This window comes from Apiospora aurea, assembly GCF_038362705.1.
Source record: "Apiospora aurea strain CBS 24483 chromosome Unknown utg000005l_segment0_segment0, whole genome shotgun sequence".
NCBI lineage: Eukaryota > Fungi > Ascomycota > Sordariomycetes > Amphisphaeriales > Apiosporaceae > Apiospora > Apiospora aurea.
The window spans coordinates 4957202-4976147 of NW_027117392.1; the positions used below are offsets into that span (position 1 = coordinate 4957202).

The 18946-nt window shown below is 52.0% G+C and overlaps 4 protein-coding genes across 4 annotated transcripts; 2 read left to right on the top strand and 2 right to left on the bottom strand.

The window, feature by feature from the left end:
• Positions 1-78: 78 nt before the first annotated feature.
• Positions 79-3955, bottom strand: PG986_008072 (uncharacterized protein; the record flags this gene model as incomplete). Its single annotated transcript, XM_066844294.1, has 10 exons — positions 79-379; positions 445-762; positions 836-1434; positions 1499-1847; positions 1903-2318; positions 2373-2613; positions 2672-3213; positions 3267-3538; positions 3600-3673; positions 3771-3955. The coding sequence occupies 10 exons, from the start codon at positions 3953-3955 to the stop codon at positions 79-81; spliced, it is 3297 nt and encodes a 1098-aa protein (XP_066700406.1).
• Positions 3956-7191: 3236 nt separating this feature from the next.
• Positions 7192-8560, top strand: PG986_008073 (uncharacterized protein; the record flags this gene model as incomplete). Its single annotated transcript, XM_066844295.1, has 3 exons — positions 7192-7323; positions 7416-7740; positions 7830-8560. The coding sequence occupies 3 exons, from the start codon at positions 7192-7194 to the stop codon at positions 8558-8560; spliced, it is 1188 nt and encodes a 395-aa protein (XP_066700407.1).
• A 1010-nt stretch (positions 8561-9570) lies between these two features.
• Positions 9571-13200, bottom strand: PG986_008074 (structural maintenance of chromosomes 5 smc5; the record flags this gene model as incomplete). Its single annotated transcript, XM_066844296.1, has 5 exons — positions 9571-9949; positions 10007-10739; positions 10811-10883; positions 10931-11821; positions 11875-13200. The coding sequence occupies 5 exons, from the start codon at positions 13198-13200 to the stop codon at positions 9571-9573; spliced, it is 3402 nt and encodes a 1133-aa protein (XP_066700408.1).
• Positions 13201-14948: 1748 nt separating this feature from the next.
• Positions 14949-18908, top strand: PG986_008075 (Pkinase-domain-containing protein; the record flags this gene model as incomplete). The annotated part of the gene is made up of 6 exons (XM_066844297.1): positions 14949-15188; positions 15239-15579; positions 15629-16369; positions 16431-18232; positions 18309-18614; positions 18688-18908. 6 exons carry the CDS (start codon positions 14949-14951, stop codon positions 18906-18908), a joined length of 3651 nt encoding a protein of 1216 aa, XP_066700409.1.
• Between the last annotated feature and the right edge of the window lie 38 nt (positions 18909-18946).

The following is an 18946-nucleotide window of genomic DNA, read 5'->3' on the forward strand; positions in this document are numbered from 1 at the left end:
AGCCCCGACAAAGAAATAGAAGATGAATATGTGCCCATGACCCACGTCATTGTACCATCCCCTCTAATGTATCCCTCCTTACCAAGCAGCCTTGGCCAGGATACCGTTAGGGTATTTGCGGATCATGTACTTGCGTCCCTCATCCATGGTCAGGATGAACATGCCAAACGCCATGGGCAGGAAATAATGCTCGGCAGGCACCTTGGATGTGCCGAGCACCTCCTGGAATACGGGCACGTACAGCCAGAAGATGGCCATGACCAGGGCGAAGGCGATGGCGGGGAAGAGGGCCAGGTTCTGGGAGGCCTTGTTGAAGGCGGGCGGGTGCTGGAAGATGCTCCAGCGACGAGTACGGATAGCCATCAGGTTGAACCATTGCCTGTACATCACTCACCTATTAGTGTCGTGGGAAGTAATGGCACATAGTTAAAAGAGGTCACTTACATGACGACGAGATTCACGAAGTAAATAGACGAGGCCTCGTTGATCCTCTGATTGTAGTAGTCCTGGTCGATCCAATCGGGCAGAACGCCAAAGCTGAACCAAAGGACGCGGAAGGGGATGCCGTTGCGCTCTAGATACCAGTACGCCATAGCGAAAGAGGCGAGGGTCTGGATGACGCCGAGCACACCGTAAGCCATGGTAACAAGCTGCCAGTTGACCAGGCGGTCCTTCTTGACGTTGCGCGGCTTGCGGAGCAGCACGTCAGCTTCGGGCTTCTCGTAGGAGAGGACCGTGGCCGCAGCGCAGTCAGTGAAGCAGCTGTCAAATTACAAATAAACATCAGTACTCCGTCAACAGCGTACGAAGAGTGTGAACGGATAAAAACACCCACCAAATTATGATCATGAGGAACGAAGACAGAATCTGCGGTAGACCGAACAGCACGTTGGTCATGACGGGCCAGAACTCAGCAAAGGAGCCAGCGGGCAGCAGGTAGCAGATGACCTTCTTCAAGTTGTCGAAGACAACGCGACCGTACTGGACGGCCTCGACGACGGATGAGAAGGAGTCGAGCAAGACCATGTCGGCAGCCTCGATGGCGATGTCGGAGCCGCCACCCATCGCGATGCCAATGTCGGCCGCCTTCAACGAGGGCGCATCGTTAACGCCGTCACCCGTCATGGCCACGACCTCGGTCGTCTGGAACTCCCGGACAATGCGGAGCTTCTGCTCGGGCGTGGTGCGCGCGAAGACAATCTCTTCGTACTCGGTCAGTACACGCCACTGGTGGTCGTTTAGCGTCAGCAGTTCAGGTCCGCTAAGCACGATAGAGGTTCGCGATGCCGAGGATGAGGCCTTGTCCTCGGAGGTGGAGCTCGGGGATGGTTCACGTGGCAGAGCGGATACACCATGAACCAATGGGGTTGGAGTAGTAATGATACCGGCATCTTGGGAAATAGCAAGGGCAGTCAAGGCGAAGTCGCCAGTAACCTGGGCCGGGTATCAGTATGCTACAAACATAAGATGAATGGAGTCGCAGGTAGTTTTGGCTTACCATGAAGAAGCGAATCCCAGCACCTCTCAAGGTGGACACAACGGAACGGATCTCAGGTCGAAGGGGGTCAACGATGGCAAGGAGACCGACAAGAGTCAAGCCAGTCTTAGCCTGCTCGAACATGGCGTCTTCAAATTGAGCCGTACCGGGTTGGTGGTGGACATCCGCCTTGGGGACAACCTTGCGAGCTAAAAGAATGCATCGCTTTCCCTGACTGCTGTATATATCCTTCAATTGCTCAATAGTAGCTTTCATATCTAGGTCAAAGGGGTGAGCGTCACCGGCGTTGGTGGTGTATTGGTCGCAGCGACCAATCAACACATCAGGGGCTCCCTTGATGGTCAGAAGCCTGGAAACTGGTGTCAGCGGGCGATTCTTCATGCGCATTTTCTCTGATAACATACGTATCCTCCGCACTGAAAACATCCGCCTCGGCTTGAGGTAAGGTGGTCGACAGCAGATCATCCTTGAACATGGAAAAGGTCCGGATCATGTATTTGTTCTTCGAATTGAATGCCAGTTCGTATGTCCTCTGCCAGCTCTGGCGAAGGTGATGCACGGAGCCAAGACCTTCAGAGAACCGAAGGATAGCCTGGTCGGTCGCATCACCGTGAATGCGCCGCTCCTCAAGTGGGAGGTTAATAGTAGCCGCATCGAACTCTGCCGCGTTACAGAGACCTGCAATGGCCCGTACCTGGCCGACGCCAGTGGTGACGATGCCTGCGACAGCCGGGGCCTCACTCACGTCAAGTTCCCGTTGTGCGGTATCTTGATTGATGGTATGGTTGCCGATGGTGCAGTCCGTGACAGTCATGCGGTTCTAAGAGAGTGTGTAAGTAGGTGGTTGCTTAGGAGCATAAAGGGCAATACTGACCTGAGTTAGGGTCCCCGTTTTGTCCGAGCAAACCACAGAAACGGAGCCAAGCGTCTCCACGGTCTTCAATGACTTGCACAGCACGCTGTTATTCCGCATAATATTTGCAGTAATTGTCAGGCCTGCGGTCAGGGCGATGGGGAGCCCTTCTGGGATGAAAGCGATTGCAACGCTAACGCAAGAGACGATCAGGGTTGGTACAGAAATCCAGCCTGGGTGATCCTTCCTCAGCCAAGCGCCCCTGAACATGTTGTTAGCGATACATGGCCTTGAGCCAACGCCCGAGGAGGAGTTCTTACCAGACAACGAGCACAATAGTAATCATTGTAACCATGATTGAGCAGATGATGACAACGAAGTACAGGATTTCGCGTTCAAGGGTTGTCATCTTAGTCTTGGGCTCATTGGTCAGGGTAGCGATGCGACCGAAGACAGTACGATCCCCCGTGTTGACAACCAACCCAACACATGATCCAGCGGTGCAGTGGGTTCCCTGGAGGCCTATGCAGCGTGTCTCAAGATAGTTATCGTCAGTAGAATCCACTGTTGCCGCCAGGGGCGCCGACTCTCCGGTGAGGATGGATCTGTCGAATTTGGCGTCACTGGAGACTTGAAGGAACCTGACATCGGCCGGGAGTTTGTTACCGGCTTTGATATACACAATATCGCCGGGCACGAGCTCTGAAGCAGGAAGCGATTGCTGCTTGCCTTCACGAATGATCATAGTGTTCTCTGGCAGCATGCCAGTAATCGACTTCATTACGCGGGATGACGACCAATCTTGCCACATGTTAAAAGCAGCCTGAATGAAAAATACGGCAAGTAGGACGATAGCTAGAGCCTGCGGATATGTTAAACCAGCTCTTCGTAGGTTCACGTCGTAGTATGGCTTACCAAGTTGGCAATTGCAGGGTTGGGCTCGCCCAGCGGCTTCCAGGAGACGAAGACAAGGATAGATCCGATGAGCAAGATGGGTCCAAACCCTTTGAACATATAGCCAAGGTATTTCTGTATGGTATTAGACTTAGGAGGTGTAGGGGCATTTCGACCAAAGTCCTTCAGCCTTCTGGTGGCCTGGTCATCAGAGAGGCCCTGTTCCATTGAGGCGCTCAGGCGACGGAGTGCCTCTTCAGTCGTGATGGTATGCCAATCAAGGGCCGACAGCTCTGCACCGATATGTTAGCCGGAAGTTTGAAGCCATGACTGAGTTTGTTTGTGGATATCGACCCTTGGCAGCAGTATCTTTCGCTTTCGAAATTTCGGCGACATCTTTAGCTTTCGATTCTTCGATCTGGAAGGAGCTTGAATGGTTGTTAGTGAGGAGTGGCTATTGGATATATGTCGTGATATTGAAGGGTCATCGGACGAAGAGAAGACGACGATGGCCTTGGCACTTACACGGTACGATATTGGACGGGCAGCAGAATGGCTGGATCAACCTCACGTCGCGATCGCACGCTCCTTATGGACATGGAGCCATTGGAATGAGTCCGGCGCAAGTTACCGCGAGCTGGTCGCGATGCTTCTCCATCGTCGAAGCGAATGCGATCAGCCGCGGGGGACTTGAGATTCTCCTCGTCCATTCTTTGCAGTTCCCTGTAGGCTTGTAAGTGAAGAATGTACACGCGCTTCGCCGCAAGTATGAGTTTCTCCTGAGCAATGAGACAACAGAGCCAACGGAACCGAGGTGAAGAGGAGTGAGACGAGTCAAAGGTACACCGTTTTTCTCAGTGAAGTAGTCGCATTGATCTATTATACATTATATACCAGCCCTGCTGGACCCGATAGCCTGGTAGGTGGCTGCAGTCATGTTGATGGCGAGAGTTTCTGAGAAGCAAATGTCAAAACAGGATGCCATACTGTTGGATGTCTGGCGTCTTGAGCCCAAAGCACAGTGTGAGATGGTCTTGACCGACGCAGGGTGATTTCGGGACCATCACATGCGGTCAGCACTGTGCCATGCTTGGGGGAAGCAATCCAATGGATGAGCAAGGGCTTACCTGTCTGGACGAATCTATTAGTGCCGGCATGGGAAAGTCAGAATTGAGGAAACGGTGCTTGCCCACCAGAACAATCCAGCCAACGACATGGTGCAGGAAATTCGCGCACCACTTCCGGCATGGCCCCGCGGAGTGCGTGATATATTTCCTGCCGCCCGTTGCTGTGGCTGGGCTGCTGATCTCGAGGGGGAGCCTGTTTGAGGACGCTGTTTGCAGTAGAGGTGAAGTCAGTTTGATGGGACGGAGCTTTGATGGAGGGGTGGATTTGGGGGAGACAAGCTTTCAGCTAGGTAGAGCTATGGAACCTGCCCAGTACATGCCTGAGGCCTCACCTCGGTGCCTCTGTACTGACTTAGGAATGCGCCGACAACAAGAGACAACAACAACAACAAAAACAACAAACGGCGGCCTCCCAATCCCCCAGTCCAACCACCCACACAGCAGTGGACATCTGCAGGAGACGTCTAAGCGATCAAGCAGGGTCTCCTCCTCCACCCCCACAATGTCTAGGTGACACAACTGAAGTAGGGTTGCAGACCAGATCACCCTCCGTACAGACTGCGCAATTGCAAGAATCTCACCCTGCGAGAGACCAGAAATTTTGATTGGCCCATGGGCACCGACGACTTACATGGCTTGCCTAAACAGGCAATCCAGCTGCAGTGGCAACTAGTGGTAGTGAGTGCACGCATGCCACACCACCTTGCGCCCGTGAGGCTGCTGCGGGCAACATCCGACCTTCATTTCTGCGTCTATGATGGATGCGGTAACATCTGCACATGTCCTGCATCCTCGGTGTATGCATGACGTCGCTATGCCAGCCCGCGATGAATATGTATGTAAGATGCTCAATCTGGGGACGGATGTTAGCCCACGGGTCTATTCGGCTTTGCCTGCGGCCTGCCGTCTGCCTGCCCTAAAACTCGATTGGAGCTTTCAGAGTAGCGGCGAAGCGACAAAGCCGCCATACCGAATTACACATTCCGTGTAGACAGCGCCGCCCGGTCTCATGTGTAGCGAGCTTGGGTGCGCACATGGCAGCAGCCACACAGAAGCCATGTATTTGCATCGGTGAGAAGAGCAGAGCAGATCATGGGTTTTGTTCTCGTTCCACTTTTGGGATTCCCGGCGTAAAGGATTCTATTTCGAATCTATTACGTCGCATCAACCAGCCAATACCAAAATTCGCGCAAGAGGATACTCAGATCTATCCATGTCGAGTCTGGATGCTTCTTTGATCATGATCCTTTCCTCTCTGCTGGGGCCTTTCTCCCCTTGCGAACACTTTCAAGTAAAGCAGTTTCCCAGGGCAAGCGGACTGATGCGGCCTTCAATTGTTGTCCGCATCGAGACAGGCTTATTACGCCGTGTTGAAGTCTGAACCGAGATGGTCCCCTAGATTTCTGCGACAAGGTACAAGACAGCCGTGTATGTATATGCAAGGGTGGTAGAACACTAACCAAGTCGTTGGGATAGACCCAGCTCTTCCAGCCACCAAAGCCAATAGGTAGGCCGGTGCGAAAACGAGCACCATTGTCGGCCAGCAGGTTCTACCATCATTCCACACCGCCGGAAATCCGGCAGCCAAGCCAGCGTTCCAACCCAACGCAGTGGGATGCGGTGTACGGCGTCAGATTTGGATCGAGCCTTCGATCAAACGAATTGCGCGAGGCTGATACTCCGGGTGTGTGACCACCACCATCAACCGCCATGGCCGTACTGCATTCAAACAGCTGAAGGTTTCTCGCCAACCCCGCCATACAAGCAAGGCGATTACTAAAGCTCAATACCGTTCAAGCACTCTGTTCTGCTTGGTGTTGCCTTGCAATTACTTTCGGCAAGCACTAAAGCATCACTTTCAATGATGCAATGATACCTACGCTGGCACGGATGACTTTCGTGCAAAAAGGGGCTCGGGACGGGAATATCGATTTGCAAATCAGATTGCTCCGTGTTGCACCGCGGAATCTACCGACGCAGAGCAACTGCGAAACAAAACGGCAAGAAGGGTATAGCCTCAAATGACGTCGCTGCAGTCTGTGTGGCCGCGTTAGCTGGACACATCAATGCGGCCATCAACCTAAAACTTTGGGGTTACAGTGGCTGCTTGGCACCAGACATCCTTTCACACCACGAATCTATAGCATTTCTCGTAAGCCCCGGGTCTAGGAAGGACCAAGTCAAGTCCCTTCGGAAGAAAAAGAGGGCATCGGAGGTCAGGCTACCGAACTCGTCAATGCGACTGGCTTATGGGATATAATGGGTACTTAGTAGTAGCCCGGTCCCCTAGCCGAACGACCTCCGTCATGGAGACAGGCACAGAGGGAGAACCTGGTCAGCGGCAGTGAGGAAGCTGGCCCGTATTCGGGTCGGGCGTCGTTGGGACGGGACCCCATGGGCGACGGACATGCATGCCACTCGCAGCATAATCCGCCAGAGGGGGCGTGACCACCAAACCGTACTCGTGAAGAGAAGAAGATCAAAGGCGAAGTCTGTTTTGCCCAGGACTTCTTGTGTCTGAGGGGATTACGTCAAATTTCGTGGCCTTCAAAAACAGACGTTCTGCTTCCGTCTTCGTCCCTATATACCCTACATACTTATATGTGACTGTCCTGCGCCGTTTCAGCAGGAGAGATTTTACTTCTTTATAACTAATCCATGCAAAATCAACAAAGAGGTGCTTGACAACAGTAACATCACGAAGTATCAACACGTATTGAGACCACGAAGAAGACTGACGGAAAGCACATACCGAGTCTAACACCCGGCACAACAAATTCATATATATCAACATAAACATACTAGTTTCGGTTCCCATCATGGCCGTAGGAAGGTTGCGACTTAGCGCTGCCATCCCCATCATCTGCTCGGCGGTGGCTTTTGTGCTCCTGATCATCCTGGTCACCGCTGGAACTAAACCGGGTAGAAATTCAGGGTACTATTTACTCTCGGTAGGTTGCCTTCTACCTCTCCAAATGCTTGCAATCGACGACGACACAAACAGGGGGCGAGATCTGACGTGTAGCATTTATACATTCACTAGCTGAACACATCCGAAGTCGGAACCAACCTCGTTGAGATCAAGACGGCGAACACCTCGTCCACTACAACAGGTTCCATCATCGGCGGTATTACTGGGCTGATACCGGGCCTGGATGGCGCAGTGAATAACCTGACTTCCGAGGTCAATCAGGGGCTGCAGGACATAGTGAATGAGCTCATCAAAGCGGCCACCGACTCCCTCGGGCTCGAAGACGAATATGATATCTACCTACAGAACATCTGCAAGGGGAACCGCGTCGATCCGAATAATCCCAATTCCAAAATCAAGATTGACTCCTGCCCCGGCTTCAATGTCGTTGGAGATGGTGAGTTATGTCCCCTCAAAGAGTTGACAGCACTCTTCCCTCTCCCCCTTCATCCACCCTTGATGGCGTCTACTAATCCATGTCACTAGTTCTACGGAGCGCCACGAACATCACCAGCTACATCGTCGTCGGCAACACCAACGTCTCCTTCCCGTTCCTAGAGACCCTAAGCGACACGGGCTCGACGACGGGCTCCGCCCTGCTCGCCGCCACCACGGCCAACGCGGCCTTCCTCTACGTCGGCCTCGTCGTCTCGGGCCTCGTCGCTATCACCTCGCTGGCGCCGCTCGTGCTGCCGCGCGCCCGCCTCCTGACGCTCGGCAACCTGCTGATCGCGAGCCTCGCCCCCGGCTTCCTCGCCATCAGCGCCGTCGTCTCGACCACCGTCGCCTACGTCATCCACGCCGTCCTCGGCACCTTCGGCAACGCCTTCTCCATCGGCGCCAAGGTCGGCGGGCCCGCCCTCGCGCTCGTCTGGGTCAGCTTGATCCTCAGCGGCGTCAGCTTCTCGTACTGGGCCCTCGTCTGGTTCGTCGACGCGCGAAGATCCATCTGGGCGCGCTTCCGGCGCCCGGCCGAGCAGGAGGGCGAGTGGAAGGCGACGTTCCTCGCGTCGTGGAGGAATGTGCGGGTTCATGACGAGATGGATAAACACCCCGAGGAAGGTGGTGTTGTTCCCAAAGCCCCAGTAGGGGGTGTGACTTCGACATATCCTGAGGGAGGCGTTTATGATACGAACACGGAGAAGAAGAAACAGTCAGCATATCCCGAGGGTGGCGTTCTCCGTAAGAATACCGAAAAGAAAAAGTCCTGGTTCTGAAAGGCCAGGTGTGGCCGGGGTGGCGATATATGATGGATATGTTCTGTTGTACGGTCCTGGGAACAACAAGCAAGTGGCCTGGCTAACGCGGGGAACAATACTACACAGCCGTTCTCCCCCAACGACAGCGTGTATAATAATACTTTAGTCCAGCTCTAGCACAATCCTGTAGGATTTTCAGTTTGGCAGTGGTTGAAATATCGTGAAATTTGAGTCATAGTTGGCACCCCTGAAATAGGAGCCCCTGCCAAGCCTGCATTCTCAGGTAGCGCAAGAAACAAGCCCGAAAATGCAAGATCTATAAGTACCAAGCCCATCTTCTACAGTAACTCATGCCAGTTTTATAGTATCAATATATCTTTTTTCCGTCCTTTGGCCATACTCAAGCTATACTGGAAACAGTGCTGCGCGTTAGTACCAGGAGTCATCCTATTTCGTTTATGGCAGCTGGCAAGTGCGTGTTGCATTGGTTCTGCATCGAAGTGGCGGCAAAGCAAAGGTAAAAGAGCTGCGTCGTCTAATTGGTAGGAGGCAAAAGGGGGTGGAAGCCCATCATTTTCCTCATGGGACACGTAGATGAGACGAAACACACAAGTAAGTTAACATGTCTTTTTTGATCATTCATTCCGAGCCTAGTAAGCGTTTAATACAACGACTGAGGACAGGAAACGTCCTCAACGTCGTCATGATCAGTGAGAACCAGGCCAACCACTCTGCTGGATGACTTGTGTTTACAACCCAGGCCATCGAGGCATTTGGTCCTCTGATACACACGAGCCCTCGCCTCTTCGTAGAGGATAAGAGATGAATCCCCCTACCCTACCCTACCCTCAATTAAGATCAGGTATACTAAGTCCCCACCATGTTAAACGCCATGCTGTTACCGCTGTTACAAGTCCGAAGGCGAAATCACCGCCGAGCACAACCAGTCGGTGTCCGTATCTACCACCATCAAACACTAAGTAAATAATATACCCACCCTTCCAGGATGATCAATGACTCCGGAAACCCTAAGCCGAAGCCTTTAGGGCGGTAGCAGCACGCTGCAGGCCCACCAACTTCTTGAAATCCAGTTGCCGTGCCTCGGGCGGAACGTGCTCTCCACTGGCAATGCACAAGACTCGCATGCGCGGGTCGTAACGCAGGCCAGTCAGCAGCTTGGGCGTGATGAGGAAGTACTGGCTCGTGTGCTCGCGGCAAGCAATCTCGACCATGCGCTCGTGGACCATGCGCTCGTTGCGCGGGTCCATTCCTTGATTGATCTCATCCACGACACGGAAGGGGGCTTGTGCCATGGATTGCAGAGCCATCAGGTAGAAAATCGTCGACACAGCGCGCTCACCACCGGACTGGCGGTGCTGATTGAGTTGCTGTAGAGTCTCGTTCTCACTGCATTCAAGGTTAGCTCAGCATAACTTGACAAAGATTGGCCCGGGCGCGACGTACCGGAACTTGACCTTGATCTCGATTGCCCACTGGTCGAAATCCTCTTCCTTGTGCACACCAACCTCACCAGCGCAGCTGATTTGCTGGAAATTGTAGCTGAAAGCATCATTGATACGAGAAACCAGCTGGTCAACGCTGGGCTCCCAGCTGCGCATCAGCTTCTGGATCTGATCGCCAACTTTCTCGAGTTTTCGAGCCTGGTCTTCTTTTCTGTTGGTGTAGTCTTGAATCTCTCTGTTGCGCTTTTCATACTGGCGTAGAACTTGCTGGTCAACCGGCTGGATCAGATCGAAATTGGCTCTTTCAGCCTCAATCTCCTGATCAATATCCTCGGGTGTTTTGCCCGTGGCCCGTTCACGATAGTGTTCAATGTCATGCTCGTTGCTTTCGAAGTCTTTGAATAAATTCGAGACCCTCACGGCCTCTTCCTTAGCAGCAATGGTGGCCGCCTTGTGATTGTTGATCTCGGCCTTGGTATTATCAAGATCTTGAGTGATGTTACGATTGCGATCCTTGAGTCCCTGAATATCCGAGGTGGCCTCAACGAGACGAATGCGGGCATCCAACAGTGCGAGGTGGGCACTGCGTATGTTTTCCACGAGTGCTTTGTGGCGAATAACGGCTTGCGCCTTTCCACAGCACAAGTCGTCAAGTTGCGACGTCAGTTGTGCGATACGGGATCGGCATTCGACAAAACTGTCCTGCCTCTCTTTCAAGCTGGCTTTCTCGGTATCTATATTGAAGTTAGTCTTAATCATGTGAGGCGGGTGAGATCATGGGTCCTGTGAGATCATGGGTCCTTACCAATTTTCTCGGGTAGGGCAGACCAATGGGTATAGGCTGTCTGCAGCTTGCTCTTGTCTGATTTGAGCTGGTCCTGGGAGGAGTTAGCCAAAATTCAGCACCCATTGCAAAGAAACTTACAATCTCTTTCATCACCTTCTCGTCCTTATCCTCCAGTTCGGCCACACGGGCTTTAGCCGCTTCAAACTCTTTAATCAGCTCCTGCTTCTCCTCGTCTTTTGCCTCGAGTTTATTCTGAAGGTCGGCTTTCTCGGCATTATCCACAGGTTGGTCAGTCCAGAATTGACCTGGCCGAACCTGCTTTGTGCTAGTGGTTTCGGCACCAGGGCCGTACTCTCTTCTTCGAATCACCTGGAAGCGGGTTGATCCCGTTGCCCATTGCGATATTTTCTGCCCTTCAAAAAGCTGTCTGAGCTGTTCAGCACTGGCCTCCCGAAGGGCAACGCCCGAGGCATGCAGTCGTTTATCAGAGCAGAGAGTAGCCAATACGGGGCTGGGGCCATCAATGTAATCAATAGCGAAGCCGTCAATGCCAAGCTGACGTGCTTCGTCTGCTGACATGGGTGGCCTAAACTCCTCGATCTTGTTGACACAGGTCTTGATAGTCACCCTTAGCCTCATCTCCTTGTAAAACTGGTCGCTGAGTTTTTGATGGTCTTTCCTTGTCTGCGTAATGAAACAGAGAAAGTCGTTCTTTGCCAGCATCGACTGAACGAGGTCCGAATACCGGCCATCTTTCAAAGAACAGTTTAGCATCGGAGGGCCAAACACTTCTTCCTCAAATTCATCGCGATGGTCCTGCAACCACTCCCAACCTTTGGCAACATGTGGGTCAATTCTCCGCAAGTAGCTCACCAGCTGTCCTTCTTGGGAATTCAGGTCCTCGATCTCTTTCCTGAGCTGTTTTATTTCAGCGTGGACAGCTGTCCCCTGACGTTGGGTATCAGCTTTATGGGTATTGGCTTGACGCTTTTCCTCGGCGATTTCACGTTGCCGATGCTCCTTTTCCCGCTACATTCAGAGTCAGTAAACAGAACAGGGAGATTCGACTAGTGGTAACTCACGATCTTTTGATTCCATTCGCCTGCAACGAATGCTGGAGGTTCCTGTTTACGCTTCGCCTCAAGGCCCGTTATCTTCAGCCTGAGCTCGCGGATCTCCTCCCGCCTTTTTGCAAAGGAGCTTTTCTCTGCAGTGATCTCGCGTTTCTTCTGTACTATGTCGTTGCTCTGCTTCTCGATTTCCAGAATACTCTGAGCAGACCTAGCTTCGGCATTCTTAAGCCGCTTCTCTCGGTCACCCACAACCAACTCGATCTTGGTCTTGTAGTCTTGCTTGCTGTTGACAGCCTCGAGTGCCGGCCCACAAGCTCTCTCGAGGTTATTGAGTCGCTTAATTGCCTCACTCTTTGCTGCTTTAGCTGCCGAATGCGCATTTTTTGCGACTTCGTATTGAGCGCAGATGCGCGTATTCTCCCACTCCTTGATCCTCGCTGTGATGGCGTCTCGCTCCTTAAGCCTGTCGACGTCTGCTTGCTGGGCCTGTTGGCGGCTCTCCAACTGTTTGAGGGTCTCAGAGGAAGTATCGACATTGGCTTTTAGTTTCTTGTGTTCCTGGTGCAGCGTCTTCAACTGTGATTTCTCCTCTATCATCTTTTCTGGTGCAGCTGCTCGCAAAGTCTCGTGGAGAAGATCGATCGGGGTAAGACCCGCGAATTCTGCAACCTTATCCTGGGGAAGAAACTGGCAGAGGTTGTCTATCTGAATTCGCATCTCCTTTGTCAGACCATGCACGGCTTTTTGCGTAGATTCCCTGCCATTGAGCCACCACTTCCTGCCGTTATCTTCGCGTGAAATCTGTACGCGAACCACGGGGTTGCTGCGCTGGCTGGGATTCGCTTGTAGTTCGACTTCGATGACAGCATAGTCCTTTCCATGCTTGACAAATTCGCCGACATGACCAGCACGCCCTAGGTTTCGGGGGTGGAATCCCAAGCCGAGGCAGATGGCGCACACCAGCGAGCTCTTGCCTGTACCATTGGGGCCGATGACCATGTTGAGATTGGGGCCAGGGAAGAATTCCGCATGTTCGTACGTCACGAAGTCCTCCACCATGACTCGGACAATGGCACCTGGATGGTATTCTTCGGTATCGTGCTGTCCATTGGGGTTCGGGGCGCCGTTTACGCGAAAACTCGAAGGGCCGTTTGTCTGGGTGTGAGATTCATTTGATTCGTTACGATCGCTGTCATTTTCATCGAAGTCGTTCTCGACGGACTGTCTTCTACGGCCTTGGCGCTGTCGTTTCGACGATCCTGGGGCAGGAGATTGTGTGCCCTCCTCGTCCTCGTAGACCGAGCGCGAGCGGCGATGCGACGTAGTCGAGGGCATCGCGATGACCGGGCCGATCTGATGACCGGGCGCACTTGTCTTGGGTGATGCTGATGGTTACGTGAGAGCGGCCTCTTCGCAGGAGGATTAATCATGCATGTTGCACAAGGCTGGCCAGTGTTCAAATCACAATAGATGACGGCCTCAAAGACTCTTCTACTTGCGCAGAAAGGAACACACGTGGGGTCAATCTGGAAGTGCTAAATGGAGGTTGACGCGTGAACAGGACTGGCTTGGCGCGTCTGATTCAATGGGTGGGGGCTCAGTTGGTGCCACTAAATAAAGTTGGCTGTACCTAATCAACCAACGCTTGTGCAGCCCCAGGATGTTGGTTGGTTGGCCAAATGCTGTCAATCAAATGGGGCCGTCCGTCAATTCAACTACATGTGCAAGTGTATCTGTCAAGACGAGAGCATCCTGTTTCCTCTCGTAGACATGTAGGCAAAATATCAGCTAGGCAATGGCCCAGTTAATCAAGTAAGTCCTCTCTGAGGATCAATACCTTCTATATAATATTACTGGTGATGTGGGACATTACGTCACCGATATCACTACAGCTGTACGGGTATATGATATCAGTCTTCAGCTCTGGCATGTTTCTATGATGTGCTCGATGTTAACAAGTATTGTTTTACCTTACATGTCCACGGTACTGGATTTGCCACGGTTATCAATAAGCGGCCCGTGGTTTGTTGTAGGAACCTCTTCTTGCCAGTCTGTCTCCCTTGTGTAGATCTCGTCAGATCAATAACAGAAGTACGAAATCACGTTTTCATACATGTGGATTTGCAACATCCTCATGCCGTCCGAGTCCATATCTGGGCATTTCGGGTACCAGGGGCACCATTACTATCTGCATAGAGGTAACAATCTGGCTACAGTGATAATGATGCTGAACTTCTACATAGAGAGGCATATTGGTACCTCAATATCATATGCCGCTCACTCTAACCACTCCATCTTCCTCTGATTGTATAAGCAGATTGATAAACACTGACAAAACGAAGTTCGAGGGCCAAAAGCTGAGGTCATGACTGAAAATACTTGCTGCATCAAGGGATAAATTACGAGAAAAGTGTCCAGCAGTTGACGGCCATGGTCGTCTGAGAAAAAACGTGGTATCCAAACAGCCCTTGCAGCTAGACGGTAAAAGGCCATACATATGATTGGGTCTTTCACAATTTTTTTATCCAACAGCAACAATTATTCCAGTTGATTGCTTACTTCCACACCTGAACTTCAGCTTTATTGGCACCTCAAGTGTCAAGGTAAGGAGGAGGTACCTGCGAGTTTCCAAGGCCCCCACAGCTGGTCTAGACATCCCAATTGGTGTTCGATGGTATGAATGGGGATTTGAAAGGAGCCCGCTAGCTCTTCCAGCCAAAACATCGCGTTCCAGCCAGCTCTCTCCCTCTCATATCACAGAGCTCAACTGCTGGAATTCCAGACACCATCTTTTGGTTTGTCCAATTTGGCAGATTGTCGATGTCCTCTCTCGTCCCCCCTACTTCACTCTTCGCATTCCTGTTTGCTGTGAGCTTGCCCTGAAATTTGGGACAGCTGCACGCGGGTCGACCTTCGTGCCGCCCAAGTACCTCTACCTACCTCCTTCCCCTCCAGCCCGCCCTACTCCCAGATGCAATTTCTCTGATGCAGCTTTTTGCCCTACCCACCTAAGCACGACACATCTCCTGAATTAATCAAGAAGGGCGTCACTCACCGTCTGCCCTGGTTTTCCATGTGCTGCAATGGATAACCGCGGTGTGCAAAAGTCTCAGCACACGAGGCATCCTCTGAGTGACGCAACCCACCGTGTTGTCAATGCACCTACACAATACACAGGAAAGGCTACCTCACAGGTCCACCGCGAAGTGGCTAACCCCCTAAGAATCGGTCGAGCTCCAGAGGTCATCGTCGTCATCAGAGTGTTGCTACTCATTGCGAAGCCACACTTCAATCCCGAGTCTCTGCCTCGGCAGTCTCACGCAGTGTGCCTGGTCCTACGACTGATCCCAATACCGACAAGCGTGCCTCTCAGATCTCTACATCAAGTGGCGCGTCAAGCAGCAAACGGAAGACTCATGTCGGGCCATGGCATCTGGGCAAAACCCTAGGCAAGGGATCAGCTGGTAGGGTTAGGCTTGCCAGGCACTCAGTGACTGGAGAGGATGCGGCTGTCAAGATTCTCCCTAAACACGGGGTTCGTCTCACACAGGCCGGCAGTCTCCAGGACATTGACGCCTGGGATCAATCAAAGGACGACTTCAAGCGGCAAAACCACATGCCCTTGTCCATCGAGCGCGAAGTGGCGCTACTGAAGCTGATCGATCACCCCAACATCATGAAAATCTATGACATCTGGGAGAACCGCTCTGAGATGTGAGTATAGCCCTCGATCCAACCCCTTCCTACACTAACAGTATCCCAGCTATCTTGTGCTCGAATATGTCAACCATGGCGACCTCTTTGAGTACATAAATGAGTATCAGTGTCTGCGAGAAAACGAAACGGTCTTCTTCTTCCGACAGATCATCAGTGCTCTGGATTATTGCCATTCGTTCAATATTTGCCACCGAGATCTCAAACCCGAGAACATCTTGATTTCAAACACTGGTCAGATAAAGATTGCTGATTTCGGCATGGCCGCGATCCATCAAGGTCCGACACACTGGCTCCAAACGGCATGCGGTAGCCCACATTATGCTGCCCCTGAGCTGGTGAGCCAGAATCGAGGGTATCAGGGCCACAAGGTTGATGTGTGGAGTGCTGGTGTCATCCTGTATGCGTGCCTATGCGGCCGTCTTCCGTTTGATGATCGGGACGGCGACTTGAGAAAGCTGCTCAAGAAAGCCCAGATTGGAAGATACTCTGAACCGGAACATCTGAGCTGGGCCAGCAGGGATTTGATCCGGCGGATGCTTCAGCCTAACCCGGACAGACGAATCGATATCAGAGACATATGGGAGCATGACCTTATGACGGCATACGATACATATGATGACTTGAAGCAGTTGAGCAAAGACGATTTTCAACTAGACGCTATCCGCCAAAGCGGAAGACAGACTCAAGTGGCGTTGGAGAACATCGATCTGGACATCGTCCGGCAACTCAAGTCAATGTGGCACACATACAGTGAGGACAAAATCGTCGAGGAACTTATATGCAGAGAGTGAGTACGCAGCAGAGTGGTTACAATACTTGGGTTATTGCAATAACTAATTTCCCTCCAGGCCAAGTGACAAGAAGTTGTTCTACTACTTATTGCTCCGATATACAGAGAATCAGCTCGAGAACTACCGGTGTAACTTACCACACTCACCTAGCGATTTTCATCATCTCCAACCTGCAACGTGGAAGCGGAAGCTCACGACGCTTGAATTCCCTGGGCGACCCGGCAGAATCCCGTCCAGATTTACTGTGATTTCCAATGTTGCCACTGATGAGAACGGCGTAGAGACTGCTACAGACGCCGGAGGTACGATAAGGAGCTATGATCCGTTCAAGTCGTCACGCATCATGGGAGAGAACGAAGCGAGCCACGCCAAAATCACTGTCCACCGCAATGGTAGCGTTGCGAAGAGTTCTACCCGGGCGACCAACAGTGGTAGGGTTCGGAATGGTTCAATCAGAAGCAATTCGACTTATTCGAGACGTGGAAGATACAACAAGCGCTTAGCTACCACTACTGGCCTGGGATCCATCCGACGCTCGCTCACCTCTCTCAGGAGTGGAGATGGCACTCCTTACAAGCGGAATGCTTCTCGACATAAGCGTGGTGTAGACTTCTCTCATGTCCGCAGACAGCCGGTGAAAAGTCGAGCTACAGGCTCCATAGGCCGTACCTCTACGAGCATGGCCGGTGATGATATTACACACAGCCAATTTCACAAGCCATCTGTGAATGCAATGAAACAAGGTAAACGCCCGAAGGAGGACAGTCGCGGCAATCATGGATCACAGACGATGGCTGAGTTTCCGCGGCCCAACGACACTTGCTTGCCATGGAACGACGAACTCCGACACTTCAGTCACAGTATAGCTAAGGATTGCGATCAAGCCTTCAACAGCTCTCTTCTCCTTCCCGAGCGTGTAGATGAAGCCTCGGTAGGATCTTTGCCGATTCCAGCCAGCAACACGGGGACCCATCATGACACAAGGTCTTCATCTATCGCCATGGAGACACCGACTCACCCTCAACACAGTGGGCGAATGGCTCTGCGGAACCTACAACAATGGGATATGCGACCTTTACCTCCCACTCCGGCCCCAACCGAGTCGAGGCTTCACGAGATCACAATGACCAAGAAAAGAATAGAAAAACACGAGTTGAAGTCTAACGAGTTTAAGGGACACGTGGACCGGGTGGTGTCTAATCTGAATAAGCTTGTTCCGTCCTCGAAGAAGGCAGACGAGGAAAGGCGGACCGTCTCAGCTCCGATTTATTCGAGATATAGCACCCAATGGGGAATGGACACTGTTCCGTTGCCTTCTATTCATGAAGCTCAATATAACAACGTGCGCAACTCTTCAGCACATGTTGCTGTAAAAAACACGCTTGGTACCTCAACCGAAGACAAGGGTCTCGAGTATCTGGCTCGTCAAGAGAATACGATCCGCGTGGTACAGTCACCTTCCGTCAAGCACAGCCCGGTAAAAGCACCAGCGCCTCTCAACGTCAGGAAATGTTCTGCGAATAGCGGTAGACAGGTTCGGGTGGAAACAAACCTACACCAGCAATTTGCACATGGTGAAGTTACGAAGACGATCCCCGAGGAGCCCAGTACAATTTCGCAGAGAAGCTCGTCGGGTGGTATGAGGAAGAAATCTTCGTGGTTCAAGAGAACCTCTAAAGACAAAGAGGACATATTCAAATCGCATCATGGCTCTGCTTCCGGACAGACTGAAGAGCTGTCTTATTCAGAGAGCAATGTTTCATCAGCTCCAGTCATGCCGCCCACCAAGAAGAAGAGCTTTAGTCTCGCTTTCTGGCGCAACAGCAAAGATGGAGAAGAAATGAAGCTTTCCCTTGGAGGTAAGTCGCTACTAACCAAATGTCATGTTATCACAGAGCCCTTACGAATTATGATCATGTACTTACTGGCTACCAGGTCCGGAGTTTGACGACTCCCCGAGCCCTGAGCCTGTTCGCATGTTCAACCACCCCTCACGGCCACCCCGCGCAGATAAGTGGAATGAAAGCGTTGCTACTCGCAACATCGAGCCACAGCAGACCTGGCTGGCTCGCCTGTTCCGTGTGAAGCCCGCAACCGATCACCTCTGCTTCAACATATCCCGTCGCCGCGTTCGTCAGGAGATTGTCATTCTCCTTAAAGAATGGCGCCGGTATGGTATTCGCGATATCCAGGTAGACAAGAACCGGAATATTGTCTTTGGTCGTGTAAGCAAACATAACTGTATGTATAGCCGCCGGTGGTGTCAATGCTTGCCCTTTCTGAGTCCACGACTAACACAATATCTTCTATCCAGATCTCAGCATGAAAGAAGTGTCGTTTGCTGCCGAGATCATGACAGTTATTGAGCATGGCAAGCGAAACCCACTGAGCATAGTCCGATTCACACAGGAACATGGTGCTGCTAGCAGCTTTCACAAGGTCGTCGAAACTATGCATGCAATTTTCGACGCACGAAACCTGCTGGTGACGGACAAGCGCAAGGTGAAAATGATGATCAAAACCTTGAATGCTTGACAGCCACGAGGGCCACCGACTTTGTAGCACATTCTCCT